The sequence below is a fragment of the Grammomys surdaster genome, unplaced genomic scaffold, assembly GCF_004785775.1.
Source record: "Grammomys surdaster isolate TR1022 unplaced genomic scaffold, NIH_TR_1.0 126048, whole genome shotgun sequence".
NCBI classification, from domain to species: Eukaryota; Metazoa; Chordata; class Mammalia; order Rodentia; family Muridae; genus Grammomys; species Grammomys surdaster.
In genome coordinates, this window is record NW_021620860.1 from 2,545,647 (window position 1) to 2,558,787 (window position 13,141).

Here is a 13,141-nt window from a genome sequence, read left to right on the forward strand (position 1 = left end):
TTAATCACTAAGCCATCTCTCTAGCCCACTGATTAATCTTAAAAAAAAAAAAAAAAGACTGCTTTTTGTCTTAAGAATCAAAGTTATGGAGGCATAGGACCAGCATGCATCTGTGTGTGTAGGTGTGTGCACATGCTTACACAGTGAAGAGAGGACAGCATGGGTAATTCCAGAACTCAGGAAGGGAGGTTACAGAAATACTAAAGCCAGTCTGAGATACATAGTGAGTTCTAGGCTAGGCACAAAAAGATCCTGTCTCAAAGAGGCAAAACAGAAATAACTCACACACACACACAAATCTAATTAAATTCTAATGAAAACATTACAATAAAACTCATTTCCTGGACAATCTCGGTGGCATATACCTTTAATCCTAGGACTCTGAAGGCAGAAGCAGGTGGATCTCTGAGTTCAAGGCCATCAGGGTCAATGTAGTGTGTTCTAGCCCAGACAGAGCTGCAGGAGATGCCCTTTTTTGTTTTTGAGGCAGGGTTTCTTTGAGCAGTCTGGGAACTCACTCTGTAGACCAGGATGCACTCCAGAGATTTAACTATCTCTGATTCTGAAGTGAGTACCGGGGAGGAAGAGGCTGAGGCCAGCCTGATCTACAGAGTGATTTCCAGGACAGCTAGAGCTACACAGAGAACCCCCCCCACCCACGGAAAGAAAAAAAAAAAAACCGAAACCAACTAACTAACCACACACAAATCAAAATCATGCTTGCAAACTATACAAAAATTTTTCTTAAAATCAGTTAGGCTAAGAGGTGAAAGTATTCAGAACATATTATATTTATTTAAGAAGCCATTGGAAAAATACATTACATGCAAAAGATACAAAAAACACCGACAAGGTAGATGGCTAAGTCCTAAGTGTTGGAGAGAACACTAAATCCTCCCAAGTTTCCAAAGTGTGGATAGTGTAGGGCAATTCCTTTATTCGTTAAAAATAATACAATTTACATGCTACCTGGACCCATATGCTCCTAAACCCCGTGACTTGCAGCCCAGGTACTCAAATGAGGGGAAGGTAATATCAAGCAACTATATACACCAGATTTTTATTTTGTTTTTCTTGAAACACGATCTCAGACTGTAGCTCAGGCTTCGGGATACTGAGATGCCACATGTTCTTTATATAATTCCATACACGTAAGTTAACTCTCAACACGACAGATTTATGCTAACTGTTAAGTGGTCTAAGGATGCGCCTCCGCGAAACTTTTAACAGCACAGGGCTTTCACGGAGGCTCCGAGAGCAATTAGGCGCGCCTGAACCCAGCTCTGACCGAGTCTGTAATCGGCTGTGTGACCTTGGACACGCTCCATGCTCTCTGGGCTTCAGTTTCCAAATCCGCACGTTGGAAGGTAAACCACGTGGTCCCTACGGTCCGGCTCCGCACAGAGCCCGGCAGCAAGCCGACCTCGCCATTACAGCAGCTTCCTGTGGGCGCGGCGCTGGATTTTAACGGTCCCCCTCCCCGCCCCCTCCGAGGCCCGCGAAACCCTGACTTCACGTCCACCACTGACAGTGACCGCTCTCCGTAGAGCGCAGTCCGAGCCACTCGCGCGCAGCTCCGCCCCACCCCGGAGGCGTCCCGTCGTGCTCTGCGCTAGACTCTTAAGAGCTCGGGCGCCTCCCGCCTTTACGTGCGGCGACCCCGAACTCCCTTCCTCAGTTCTCCCGGCGCCCCGTCCTATCAACGTCCAGGATGCCAGCCAATCCGGCGCCCTCGGAGGCTTACCTTCCGCCCACCCTCCTCCCCGCGCATAGCCGGTCTGAGCCCGAAGCCTTTTACCAGGCCAGCCCAATCAGCGGCGCGCTCTTACCTGCCCCACCCCAGGGCCCCGCCCCTTGTCCAATAAGCACTCCTCATTCTGCTGCCCGCCCAGCAAACCGGGCCTTGAAGCCTGTAAGCCAATGGGCGCGCGGCGGCCCTTCAACGCTAGCCTTCTGGCCAATTGAGGAGTCCGCGTGGCCCCGGCAGTAACCAATCGCTGTGCAGCGCGGTGCCGCCGCGGAGAGGTCCGGCAAGAATATCCCTCCGCCTCCCTCCCTCAATCTCTCTCCCTCCCTGCGATCCGCCTCTCACTTACTGCCGCCCTTCCTTTCTCCCTCCGCCGCCTGAGCACCAGCCGCGCTCTGAGCTGCCCCCGGGGTCCCTCCCCCGCCGCCAGAGGAGCAGCTGCTGCCGCCTAGCACATTAGGAGGGCGGAAGGAAGAAGAGTGGGGAGGAAGGGGAGCCGGAGCGCCTGGCCAGAGGCAGCCGGTGAATGGGCTTGTGGTGACCCCCACCCCCCACCCCACCCTCCCTTCCCACCCGACCCCCAACCCCCATCCCCAGTTGGAGCCGCCGCCCGAGAGGCCGGACCGTCGTCTTGGGAGGAGTCCCCGCCGCCGTCACCTCCGCCATGGAGCTAATAACCATCCTCGAGAAGACCGTGTCTCCGGGTAGGACTCGGGGCCGGGGGTCGGGCTGAGGTGACTGGGGTGGGGGAGGGGGTGGCCCCTCTGACCCCGGTGCCTCTCCCCCATTTCTCCTGGCAGATCGGCTGGAGCTGGAAGCGGCGCAGAAGTTCCTTGAGCGTGCCGCTGTGGAGAATCTGGTGCGTGCTGCCCCGCCGCGCCCCATCCCGCCGCGTCCCCATCCTGCGTGCGGGCCTTCCCGCCCTCCTGGAGGCCCAGGCCTCAGGAACCCACCCCGCCCCATCTCGTCCCCCTTCCCCCCCGCCCGGCCCAACCTAACCCCGCCATCGGGAAGCCGGTGGGTGTGTCCCGCCCCGGGCCCTGCGTCTGGCCAATGGCGAGGCGCGCCGGGGTGATCTCTGTCCAATCGCCACGCGGCCTGAGGGCGGCGGTGCAGCGGGAGGGAGAAAGAGGGAGGGAAGGGAAGTTAGGTTGCATGGCGCTGCGTGTTCAGCAAGGGTGGGGGTTGGGGAGCCGGGCCTAGGGGCCATGTGGAAGCTCTGCGCCTTGCCGCCTGCCTTGTACTGGCTGCGGCCGGCTTCTCCTTCCTGTCCCAGGGCTCTGAGGCTGTCTGCAACTACTTCCCAGCGCCTTACCCTTTTCTAGCTTCTTTGGTGTGTGCTCAGGGCCACGCCTGGCACCCGACCACCTCTGAACCCATTGCCACAATTTTTTCTCTTTCTTGCGATATTATCCCATTCCTGGCCTAAGTGTGCACATATATTCTGCTTGGACTCGGATTATCAGAGACCTCATCTTTAGGGATCTCAGGCTAAGGCTCATTTCTGAGATTGAGCCTATTCCCTGATGAAACTACAGAAGTAACCCCGTTTTTCGTATTTTCACATTTAAGAAGTACATTTTTAAAAAGAAAAAAAAAAAAAAAGACTGACTTGTATAGGAAAATGTGGGCTTATTGAAGCAGCCTATTGCCAGAATGTTTCTCCTCTCCTTTCAGGGGGAAGGGGAATGGAAGGTAGGGATGGAAGGTATTGAAAGTTTCTTAAAGGTAGTAAGTTTTAAAAAGTCAAAAACACATTGTAACCAGATGTAGTCCTTTGTCATATCTTGGCAAAATTGTAACATCCGAAGAACGACAAATCTTATATTTGTACGGACTGCTTTTCTTTTTGGTAGATGGGGTAAGCGACTTTGTATAACGTTTTTACCTTTTAACTAAGCTTTTCAAGCATTTCCTTGTTAGTGTAGACTGAGAATTCTGCTCATAGTATATTCTTGATTTTCATTTTGCTAGTTTGCAAGAAGCCTTTTTACATGTTCCAAACAGTCAGTGGCACATAGTAAAACTTGGAGAATTATCTTCTGAGGTTGTACAGTTTGCTGACATTGAGAATTCTCTCCTGATTTTGAAGCGTTTACTAACACTAAAGAAATGTGTCTACTTTGGGCTCCTGAACTTTTCTGGTTGGACAGATTTCCCCCCCAACACCCCACCTGTGTGTGTGCCCCTGTGTGGAAGAGGAAAGCGTGCTCAGTTTTATTTAGATGAGTAGCTATTGGACCTGAATTTAAAACATAGGTTCTTGGAGGAGTCATTGTTAGTTTACAGTAGGTCTAAAACATAATAGGCTCCCTGGTATGTCCTGCTACTAAATGAAAACGATTTTTCTTGACAACTCATCATTCATATTGTCATGTTCTCTCAATTTCTGAATACTAGTTAACACTGACTTACAAATCCTTTTTTCTGAACATTTAGAACTAAAGCGCAGAGGACCTAAGGTTTTTTTTTTTTTTTTTCTGAGACAGGGTTTCTCTGTGTAGTCCTGGCTGTCCTGAAACTCTCTCTGTAGACCAGGCTGGCCTTGAACTCAGAAATCCACCTGCCTCTGCCTCCTAAGTGCTGGGATTAAAGGTGTGCACCACCAACGCCTGGCAAGGACTAAGTCTTACATCTGTGTTACACTTTGTGTGTGTGTGTGTGTGTGTAAATACATATGTTAGAAAAGATGACTTATGAGATTAGAGGGCTGTCCTGATTGTTATTTTTGGGCAAGATTTTTTTTCTAAAGTATACTTTTTAAGTATTTTCATTCAGGAGTTTTGCAGTACTGGACATTTCTTGTAGACGCTTGGAGAAACTTGTCACTAGGATAGCATATTACGAGGTGTCAATTTGGCTTTAATTCTGGGGAGCTATTTATAAGACTTATGCTCAAAACATGTTCTTGATAGGAAGAATCTGTCTCTTCTCATATAGCAGCTGAGGTTTTTACAGTACTTGTCCTAGAAGTGGCTTACGTTGCCTAGTCAGGCCTGAACTTTTTGAACCCAAGGAAACCTCTTCAGTTTTGAGTCTAAGCAGGTACCATCTTCAAAGAGAGATTTCCCAGTTTCCTGAGATAGTTTGATTTGATCTAAAATTTGTGTGCTGCTCTAGTTTATTGCTTTACAAGCAAGTGGAAATTGCTGATACACTTACAAATGCATCTTCTCAACAGCCCACGTTCCTCGTGGAACTGTCCAGAGTGCTGGCAAATCCAGGAAACAGTCAGGTTGCCAGAGTTGCAGCTGGTCTACAAATTAAGAACTCTTTGACATCGAAAGATCCAGATATCAAGGCACAGTACCAGCAGAGGTGGCTTGCTATTGATGCTAATGCTCGACGGGAAGTCAAGAACTATGTAAGTGACTATCCATCCTTGATGTCATATGCTCTAAGGAACCGCATTGTTGGGCATGGTCATTTGCATGACATAGAGCTTGACAGTGATAGGTTTCTGAGACCTAAACTTTACCTGAATGTAAACATTTATTTTGATTAAAGTCTCTCAGTGTGGCAATAGATGTTTGGTGTGATAGATTGAGTTCAGCTAGCTAAGGTGGCCTGCAGCAGCTTGGGAAACTTTAGTTGAATCTCTTGATAAAATTAAAGAAATACAGATTTTTGTGCTGCATATCATAGCCACTTAAGAAATTTCACTGGTTCTATTTAGCTCAGTGGTAGAGCCTTCCAGTAGCTACCAAGCCTCAAGTTCTCTCCTTAGTGACATGTGGAAGAAAGTGTATTTGGGATCTTTAGAGTGAAGCTGAGAGGTTTATTTACCACACAGTCTCATGTAGCTCAGGCTAGCCTCAAAATTGTGGTCTTCCTGTTTTACTTGTGAAGTGCTGAGATTATAGGTGTGTGCCACCACACTGCACTCTGATGTATTTTTGAGTGTGTGACAAGGGGTTAAGTAGCCCAACCCATCCTTGATTTTATCAAAGGGTAGCTGTGAACTCTTACCTTTCTGCATTGCTGGGGCCAGGTGTTTGACATCATGCCTGGATTTTCAGAGATATCTTAAAAATACTTTCTGCTTTTTTAAATGTGTGCTTATGCAAGTTTTAGCAACTTTGGAAGCCAGACGAGGGTGTTGGTTCCTCTGGAGCTGGAGTTATATGCCATTGTGAGCAGCATACAGGGAGCTGGGAACTGAACTCTGAGGTCTTTTGGGAGAGCAGGGGTGTTATGCTGCTGAGCTCTCCCTCAAACAGCTCCTTTTTTGCTTCAGTGGTGGCAGGTCCTATGTTTGCTGGTTTTTACATGATAATGGGTAAAGTCAGGGAGATAATTAAATAATTTTGAGTCAAACAAAGAGCTTTTTTTTCTTTTTTTGTCTGTGTCTCACTGTAGTCCAGGCCGGCCCCAAACTCACAATCTAAGTGTCTCTGCCTCCTGAGTCCCGGATGTGTGCCACCATACCTTATCTTTTTATGTACTTAAAAGCAAATTATGGAAAACTTTCTTGAGCTCTCAGCATTGTGAGTACTTTGCTGGTTTTGTGTTGTGGCATTTTTGGGATTTTGTTGTTGAATTAGAAGGCACAAAAGTCAAATGTAGATAGGCTTTTTTTTTTCTTTTTTAAGTAATAAAGTTACTTAGTGGTCTTTATGGATAGGGGCCAAAGGAAACTGGATAAATTAAATAGTTGCAGTCATAATTTGTTCGGGGTATTAAGGTGCAAATAAGAGGAATTTTTATGTTTGTATTTAGGCAAGTCAAGATTATGGGCATCATAATTACTGGATTTAGATTCTACTTTTAGGTAAATTAGTGTCCTTTGAGGCAGATGCTTCTCTAGCAGTGACCCTCCTCCCTTTTCCAGTCATACTGTCTACTGCCTATCAGTTGACACACAAGTTAGGAAAACAAGTTATTTTGACTCTTCTTGGAGTATATAAAGGTATTTTTGTTCAAATTGTATCTTGTTATAAATGACACTTTTCTGAAGTGTTATTTTAGACAGGGTCTCACTATAGCTAAATTCACACTCTGTTGACCAGGCTGGCCTCAAACCCACAGAGATTAACCTGCTTCTGTTTCTCTAGTGCTGGATTAAAGGTGTGCCGATGTGTCTAGCTATTGAGTTATTTTTAATTACTTGTGTGTGGGTGTGTGCACGTGTGCACTTCAGTGCAGGTGCCTGTGGAGGACAGAGGTGGGCTCCATCCCCCTGGAGCTGGAGTTACAGGTAGTTGTGAGCTGCTTGATGTTTGAGTTCTCTGCAAATGACGCGTGCGCTTTTATTGGCTAAGCTATCTTTCCAGCCAAGTATAATATTGTAATTCCCGCCTCCTCTTGGTTGTTGGACATAAATATATTTTTTCTCTTTTTTGTTGGTTTTAATCTTTTGGAGCTGGAGATCTCACACTGTTCCCAGGCTGGCTTCTACCACATGGGATAGTTCTCTTACTTTCCCTCCCTGGTGCTCGGTATCTGCACACTGGGTTGAGACTTAGTCTGGTTAGGTTAACCCTGTTCACCTCCTGAAGTTTTAGAGAACTTACTTCCTTTTTCCTTTGTGGTTTTCAGAAAGGAGCTCACTGTGTAGCCTAGGCTGGCCGTGGACTCCCGTGTTTTGTTTTGTTCCTGCTTCAGCCTTCTGAGTGCTGAGCAGTGGGATTCAGGGTGTCTACCACTGTATGCATTTGACATACAGTGTTTATTGACAACCATTTTAGCTCTACTGTTCCTAGAAAGCAAAACTTTTATTTAAGATTGACAGGCAGTGGTGGCGCACGCCTTTAATCCCAGCTCTTGGGAGGCAGAGGCAGGCGGATTTCTGAGTTCGAGGCCAACCTGGTCTACAGAGTGAGTTCCAGGACAGCTAGAACTACACAGAGCAACCCTGTCTCGAAAAAACCAAAAAAAAAAAAAAAAAATTGGGTGGAGGCTGACAAAGATGATATGCCACATAAGAGAGCATTCATACTAGCTAATAGCTATACCACAGAGCACTAAGTCACCTGACCTAGTCAGCAGAACTGTCCTGAATATCTAGCAGATTTTTTTTTTTTTTTTTTGGTCTTGTGTTCATGCCAGGAACTGTTTGCCTTTGAGTGAACTCATGATTCTTAGTGAGTTCATGGTCTGAATTAGCTGATCATGGTAATGGTTAACCCTGTGCATGTGGTGGCTTCCTCCTTTATCCAAATCTGTGCGATTACCCTGTGTAAATGCTGCATTTCCAATGAGGCATACTTAGTGGCAGATTTCCATTTGGCATCACTGACTACTTCTTGGTGATGGCTAAGAACACTATTTTGGTTCCTAGGCATACAGAAGTAGTCCTCTGAGAGTTCGGGTTATATAATGGTTGAGTCTTAGATTTTGGTGTCATGATGGTGTCACTAAAACCCAAGCTCTTTTACATAAGTCAGTACTAGGTTGTAATGAACTGGAAGGAAGGAAGTATGTTGGTGAGAGACTCGCTTTCTTGATTCAGATTAGATTAACGTACTAGGGATTGCATTCACCTGGTGCTCCATAGCTGCACATCCCACAGCCTCACCTTGCTGTCTTACTACAGACGAGGCTAGAAAATATGTTTTGCCTTCATCTTTCCTGCCTTGCTCTTCAGGACTACTTCTTTCTGACATGTGTTGAGTTTTGATGTGAGATGAATTGGGAAGAAGTCTATTTTGGCTGGAAGCAAGGAATGGTTTTGCCTAAAGGTTCTGGAGACTGGTGGTGATACTTAAGTAGTCTTTTTGTGGGGTGAGGAGAACAAAAATCAGATACATGTTAAAAAAGTAGTTGGTGGTGGGTGAAGTATACTCAAAGAATGTTGCAAAATGATATTCTGTGTCATTTCCCCTCTCCTCCAAACCCCCATCTCCAGGTTTTGCAGACTTTGGGCACAGAAACTTACCGGCCTAGTTCAGCCTCACAGTGTGTGGCTGGTATTGCTTGTGCAGAGATCCCAGTAAGCCAGTGGCCAGAACTAATTCCTCAGCTGGTAGCCAATGTCACAAACCCCAACAGCACAGAGCACATGAAAGAGTCCACATTGGAAGCTATTGGTTACATTTGCCAAGATATAGTAAGTATTTGCCCACTATTTCTAATTTATATGCTTTGATTCTTTTAGCTGTCACATATGTAGTACTGGGGTTCTCTATCAGAAGAGAGAAACACCAAGCTGCTGTAGTACTTTAAAGACAAGAATACTTACTTTGGATGTTTATTCTTAAATTACTAGTCATGTTCTGGAGTAAGGAACTTGAGGGCCAGTAACTCAGAATGGGGCTGAGTTGGGGTATAGCTAAGGTAGAGTCCTAGTATTCATGAGACCTTTTCATATGGTCTCCAGCACAAAAGAAAAAGAACAAACTCAGTGGAAGTCAGTAAGAGATATTTTGATATTGTTTTGAGACAGTCTTCTTGTATTCCAGGCTGACCTTGAACTCCTGAGCTTTCTCCTTCCATTTCTCAACTGCTGGCTGGCTCAGGGTTCTTGAGGAGTGTGGGGGTGGTGTGCCACGAATATTCCCATGCCTTTTTATTTACTGTCTGGAGGTTAGGAGGTTTCTCACCTCCAGTGTTAGTCCAGAATAACTACAGCGTTAGTCACTGAACCACAGAAGTCTTAGGTATGGCCCTCCTTGGACTATTGATGGTGAGGTTTACTCTTGTTCTCTGGTCAGCACTGACTTACTACACAGCCTATAACATTTGACCTGAACTTAGATGTCCTTAGTCATTCAATGCAGGTCCTTGGCTGTTCTAAAACTTTATTTTTGGCACAGGTGGTAAAAACCACCAGACTGCTGCTTCTCTGTGTCCAGAGATACGGGCTGATGAGTTTGGTTTGTTTTGTTTTGTACCATTCTGGGGGTATTTTGCAGGTGCTTTACAGAACTATCCCAAATGAAACTGTCATTTAGTGGTAGACGCACTTCAGTAGATGTTATCATTGGAAGGACAGCTGTTCGCCAGCAGCATGTTGCTGGGCTGTTACTTTTCTCTGCTTGTTTTAGGACCCAGAGCAGCTACAGGACAAATCCAATGAGATCCTGACTGCCATAATACAGGGGATGAGGAAGGAAGAGCCTAGTAACAATGTGAAGCTGGCTGCCACCAATGCACTCCTGAACTCACTGGAGTTCACCAAAGCAAACTTTGACAAAGAGGTATGTTTCTCTGACATCATAACCTGTTTAGCATATGAGAAATGAAAGACTTGGAGCATTGGGTTTTGTCCTTAAGATCAGAATGCTTTCATCTCCAATCTAGTGAGGTTTCTTTACATCCATGACTTGATAAAATAGCAGATTAGCCATGGTGGCCTTTTTTACTGTGTTAGGTTGGTTAATTCAGTTTACTATAGAAGCATTCATCAGTGTTTCAACTAGCAAACTTTATACCTAGTGGGTAACTTCCCATTTCTCCAATCTCCAGCCGCTAGCACCCACTGTTCTACTTTCTGTTTCTGTGAATTTGATTACTCTGGATACCTCATAAATACAGAAATGGAACGAGGCCTCATTTGATCTTTTAAACTTTTGAGTTATTACAATGTTTTGTGTATGTTCGTGGCATGTGGGCAGTGGTGCACATAGCAGTCGGGACAGACAATCTGTTCTCTCCTCTCTACATGCATTCCAGGGTTGGGCTCAAGTTGTCAGTTGTGTACACTAAGTACCTCTACCCACTGAGACACCCTACCAGTCTATACTTGACTTTTTAACTTAGCATGGTATCTTCAAAAGTCATTCATACATGATAGTTTTCTTTGTTTTTATTTGTTTGTTTGTTTTGTTTTTCCAGACAGGGTTTCTCTGTGTAGCCCTGGCTGTCCTGGAACTCACTCTGTAGACCAGGCTGGCCTTGAACTCAGAAATCCGCCTGCCTCTGCCTCCCAAGAGCTGGGATTAAAGGCGTGTGCCACCACTGCCTGGCAATAATTTTCTTTGTAAAGCTAGGCAGTAATGATAAATGTTTTATGTGTATGTACTGCATGTTGTATATCAAGCAATCCATTTTGGGCTGCTTCCACCTTTTGAGTACTGTGACCAGTACGGTTGTGAAAGTGAGCGTGTGGATGTGTTTTGAAAGCTGATTTCAGTTCATTTTACCCTGTACTCAGAAGTGGAATTACTGAGCCATATGGTCTGAAAATATTTTTGGATTTATGTTTGTTGACACCTTGGCTCAGTTTTTGTCATTTCTTGGCCTTTGGGTTGTGAGATCTAGGATACCACAGCAAACTCATTTGTGTGTGTGTGGTTTATCCCCTCCCCCCCTTTGGTTTGTATGAGACAGGCTCTCAGTGCTGGGATTAAAGGTCTATGCCACCATGCCCAGATTCAGAGCAAACTATAATTGGTTCAGAAATGGAGTTTTCCTTTGAGGTCATAGATGGTTTAGGAAGGCTAACAGTGAAGTTCAGTTCACTGTTCGTCCTTTACCATGCTTGATGTGAATTTGTCATTTCACAAAGAAATTTTGTCTGTGAAAGCAAATGTGAATATTTTCAAATTTTTTATTTTGAGGGACAGAGCTCACTCTCTGTATCCCTAGCTGACTTAGAACTCCTTCTAGAACGTGCTAGCCCGAAACTCAGAGACTTACTTTCTTTCTACCTCTACACACACACACACACACACACACACACACACACACACACCCATGCCCTGCCAATCTTAACATTTACATATAAGGAAAGTCGTTTTCCTATATGTATGTAGTGTTTTGGGTTTTTTTTTTTTTCTTATTTTCACTAGCTATTGTTTAAACCTTGTGACAACCTATGTCTTCCTGTCTTCTCTGCGGCCTTCCTTGTAGAGTCTTGAAACCTTCCTACGTGGAGTTAATGTATTCTTAATGTTCTTTATCTCTTCTGCAGTCTGAACGGCACTTTATCATGCAAGTAGTCTGTGAGGCCACACAGTGTCCAGATACAAGGGTAAGTTTGTTGCTATTTAAAATTATCTCTGTCTTCTTAGGAAACACTCTTATCACCCAGTTGGAAATTTAGGGAATCATTGAATTAAAGTTTGAGTACTCTTGTTAATGAAAGTTTCCACAACATATGTAATAGAGACTATTACTCTCTTAAAAGGTTGAGAAGGTTTTGATCACCTTTGCTGATTTAGTGCCATGAGTTGTTCCAGTGATTCTCTCCATTGTAGACAGTGAAAGGAGGCAATAATACTGCCGTGACCTAAACTTGACCCTGGAAGTTAGTGAAAGGAAGTTTAGGTAGCACCAGTAGGTTTAACCCCCATTGTGGGTGTTTCTTACTGGAACATGGAGGGGGAACAGACTGAAATATACAAGAAGAGATAGCGAAAATGAAGGGGTCAGATTGACTTGGGTCAGGTGACAACATTACTCAGAGGTGCCTTTAGTCATTAAGTCAACTTTTGCAGAATGCTTATTTCTTACTAACTGTTTAATCTGTTCTTTAAAGGTAAGAGTAGCTGCTTTACAGAATCTAGTGAAGATAATGTCCTTGTACTACCAGTACATGGAGACATACATGGGTCCTGCCCTTTTTGCAGTAAGTATTTTAATGTAATTTGAACTAATTTGAGTTAGTTGCTGGGCTCATTATTTTTAATTGGTATTTTGTAATTCTGTAGGTTTTAAAAAACTTAATATTATGAAGTCAAGAAAATTACTTGAGTATGGGTGTTAAGGATTGTTGCTTATTCTTGTGAAACAGTATTTCACACCATAGTTCCAGTTGTTCTAAAGCTCACTATGTAGTCTAGAATGGCCTCAGACTCAGCAATCCTTTTTAGGGCTGGAATTACAGGTGTGAGCCCCGTCGTGAATGGTAATTTAAGCTTATATCCCAAGAAAATGTCTACTGTCTTTGGTGTTATGTGTATAACCACCACCACCACCCCAGACAGGGCCTCTGTAACCCTGGAGCTCTCTGTAGTCTAGGCTAGCCTTGAACTCAGAGATCCATCTGCTTCTGCCTCCTGAGTACTGAGTAGAGCTAGGATTGATGTAATTAGAGGTATGCATTCACCTCTAATATTTTGTTTTGTTTTGTTTTGTTTTTTGTTTTTTCGAGACAGGGTTTCTCTGTGTAGCCCTGGCTGTCCTGGAACTCACTCTGTAGACCAGGCTGGCCTCGAATCACCTCTAATATTTTAATTGATATTTTGCAAGGATTTTTATTTTTCTAGTTTTTGTTTTTTGTACCCAACTATACTTGACAAATTGCTTTATTTTTAATTTTTTTTTTAGAATCATTTAATGTATATGAGTATACTGTCACTCTCTTCAGATATCCAAGAGGGAATCGAATCCCGTTACAGATGGTTTGAGCCACCATGTAGTTCCTGGGAAGTGAACTCAGGATCTCTTGAAGAGCAGTCAGTGCTCTTAACCACTGAGCCCACAAATTGTAATTTTTTAATCTTGAATGTC

At 44.5% G+C, this 13,141-nt stretch overlaps 1 protein-coding gene across 1 annotated transcript in view; it reads left to right on the forward strand.

Moving 5' to 3' along the window:
* The first annotated feature begins 2,103 nt into the window (after positions 1-2,103).
* The window catches only part of Kpnb1 (karyopherin subunit beta 1), a 28,790-nt gene continuing 17,752 nt past the window's right edge, over positions 2,104-13,141 (forward strand). Inside the window, exons 1-7 of the mRNA XM_028755031.1 lie at positions 2,104-2,451; positions 2,548-2,606; positions 4,929-5,111; positions 8,595-8,795; positions 9,733-9,885; positions 11,601-11,660; positions 12,168-12,257. Coding sequence (XP_028610864.1) covers positions 2,412-2,451; positions 2,548-2,606; positions 4,929-5,111; positions 8,595-8,795; positions 9,733-9,885; positions 11,601-11,660; positions 12,168-12,257 — 786 coding nt within the window. The 5' untranslated portion in view covers positions 2,104-2,411. The remainder of the gene's footprint in view (positions 2,452-2,547; positions 2,607-4,928; positions 5,112-8,594; positions 8,796-9,732; positions 9,886-11,600; positions 11,661-12,167; positions 12,258-13,141) is intronic.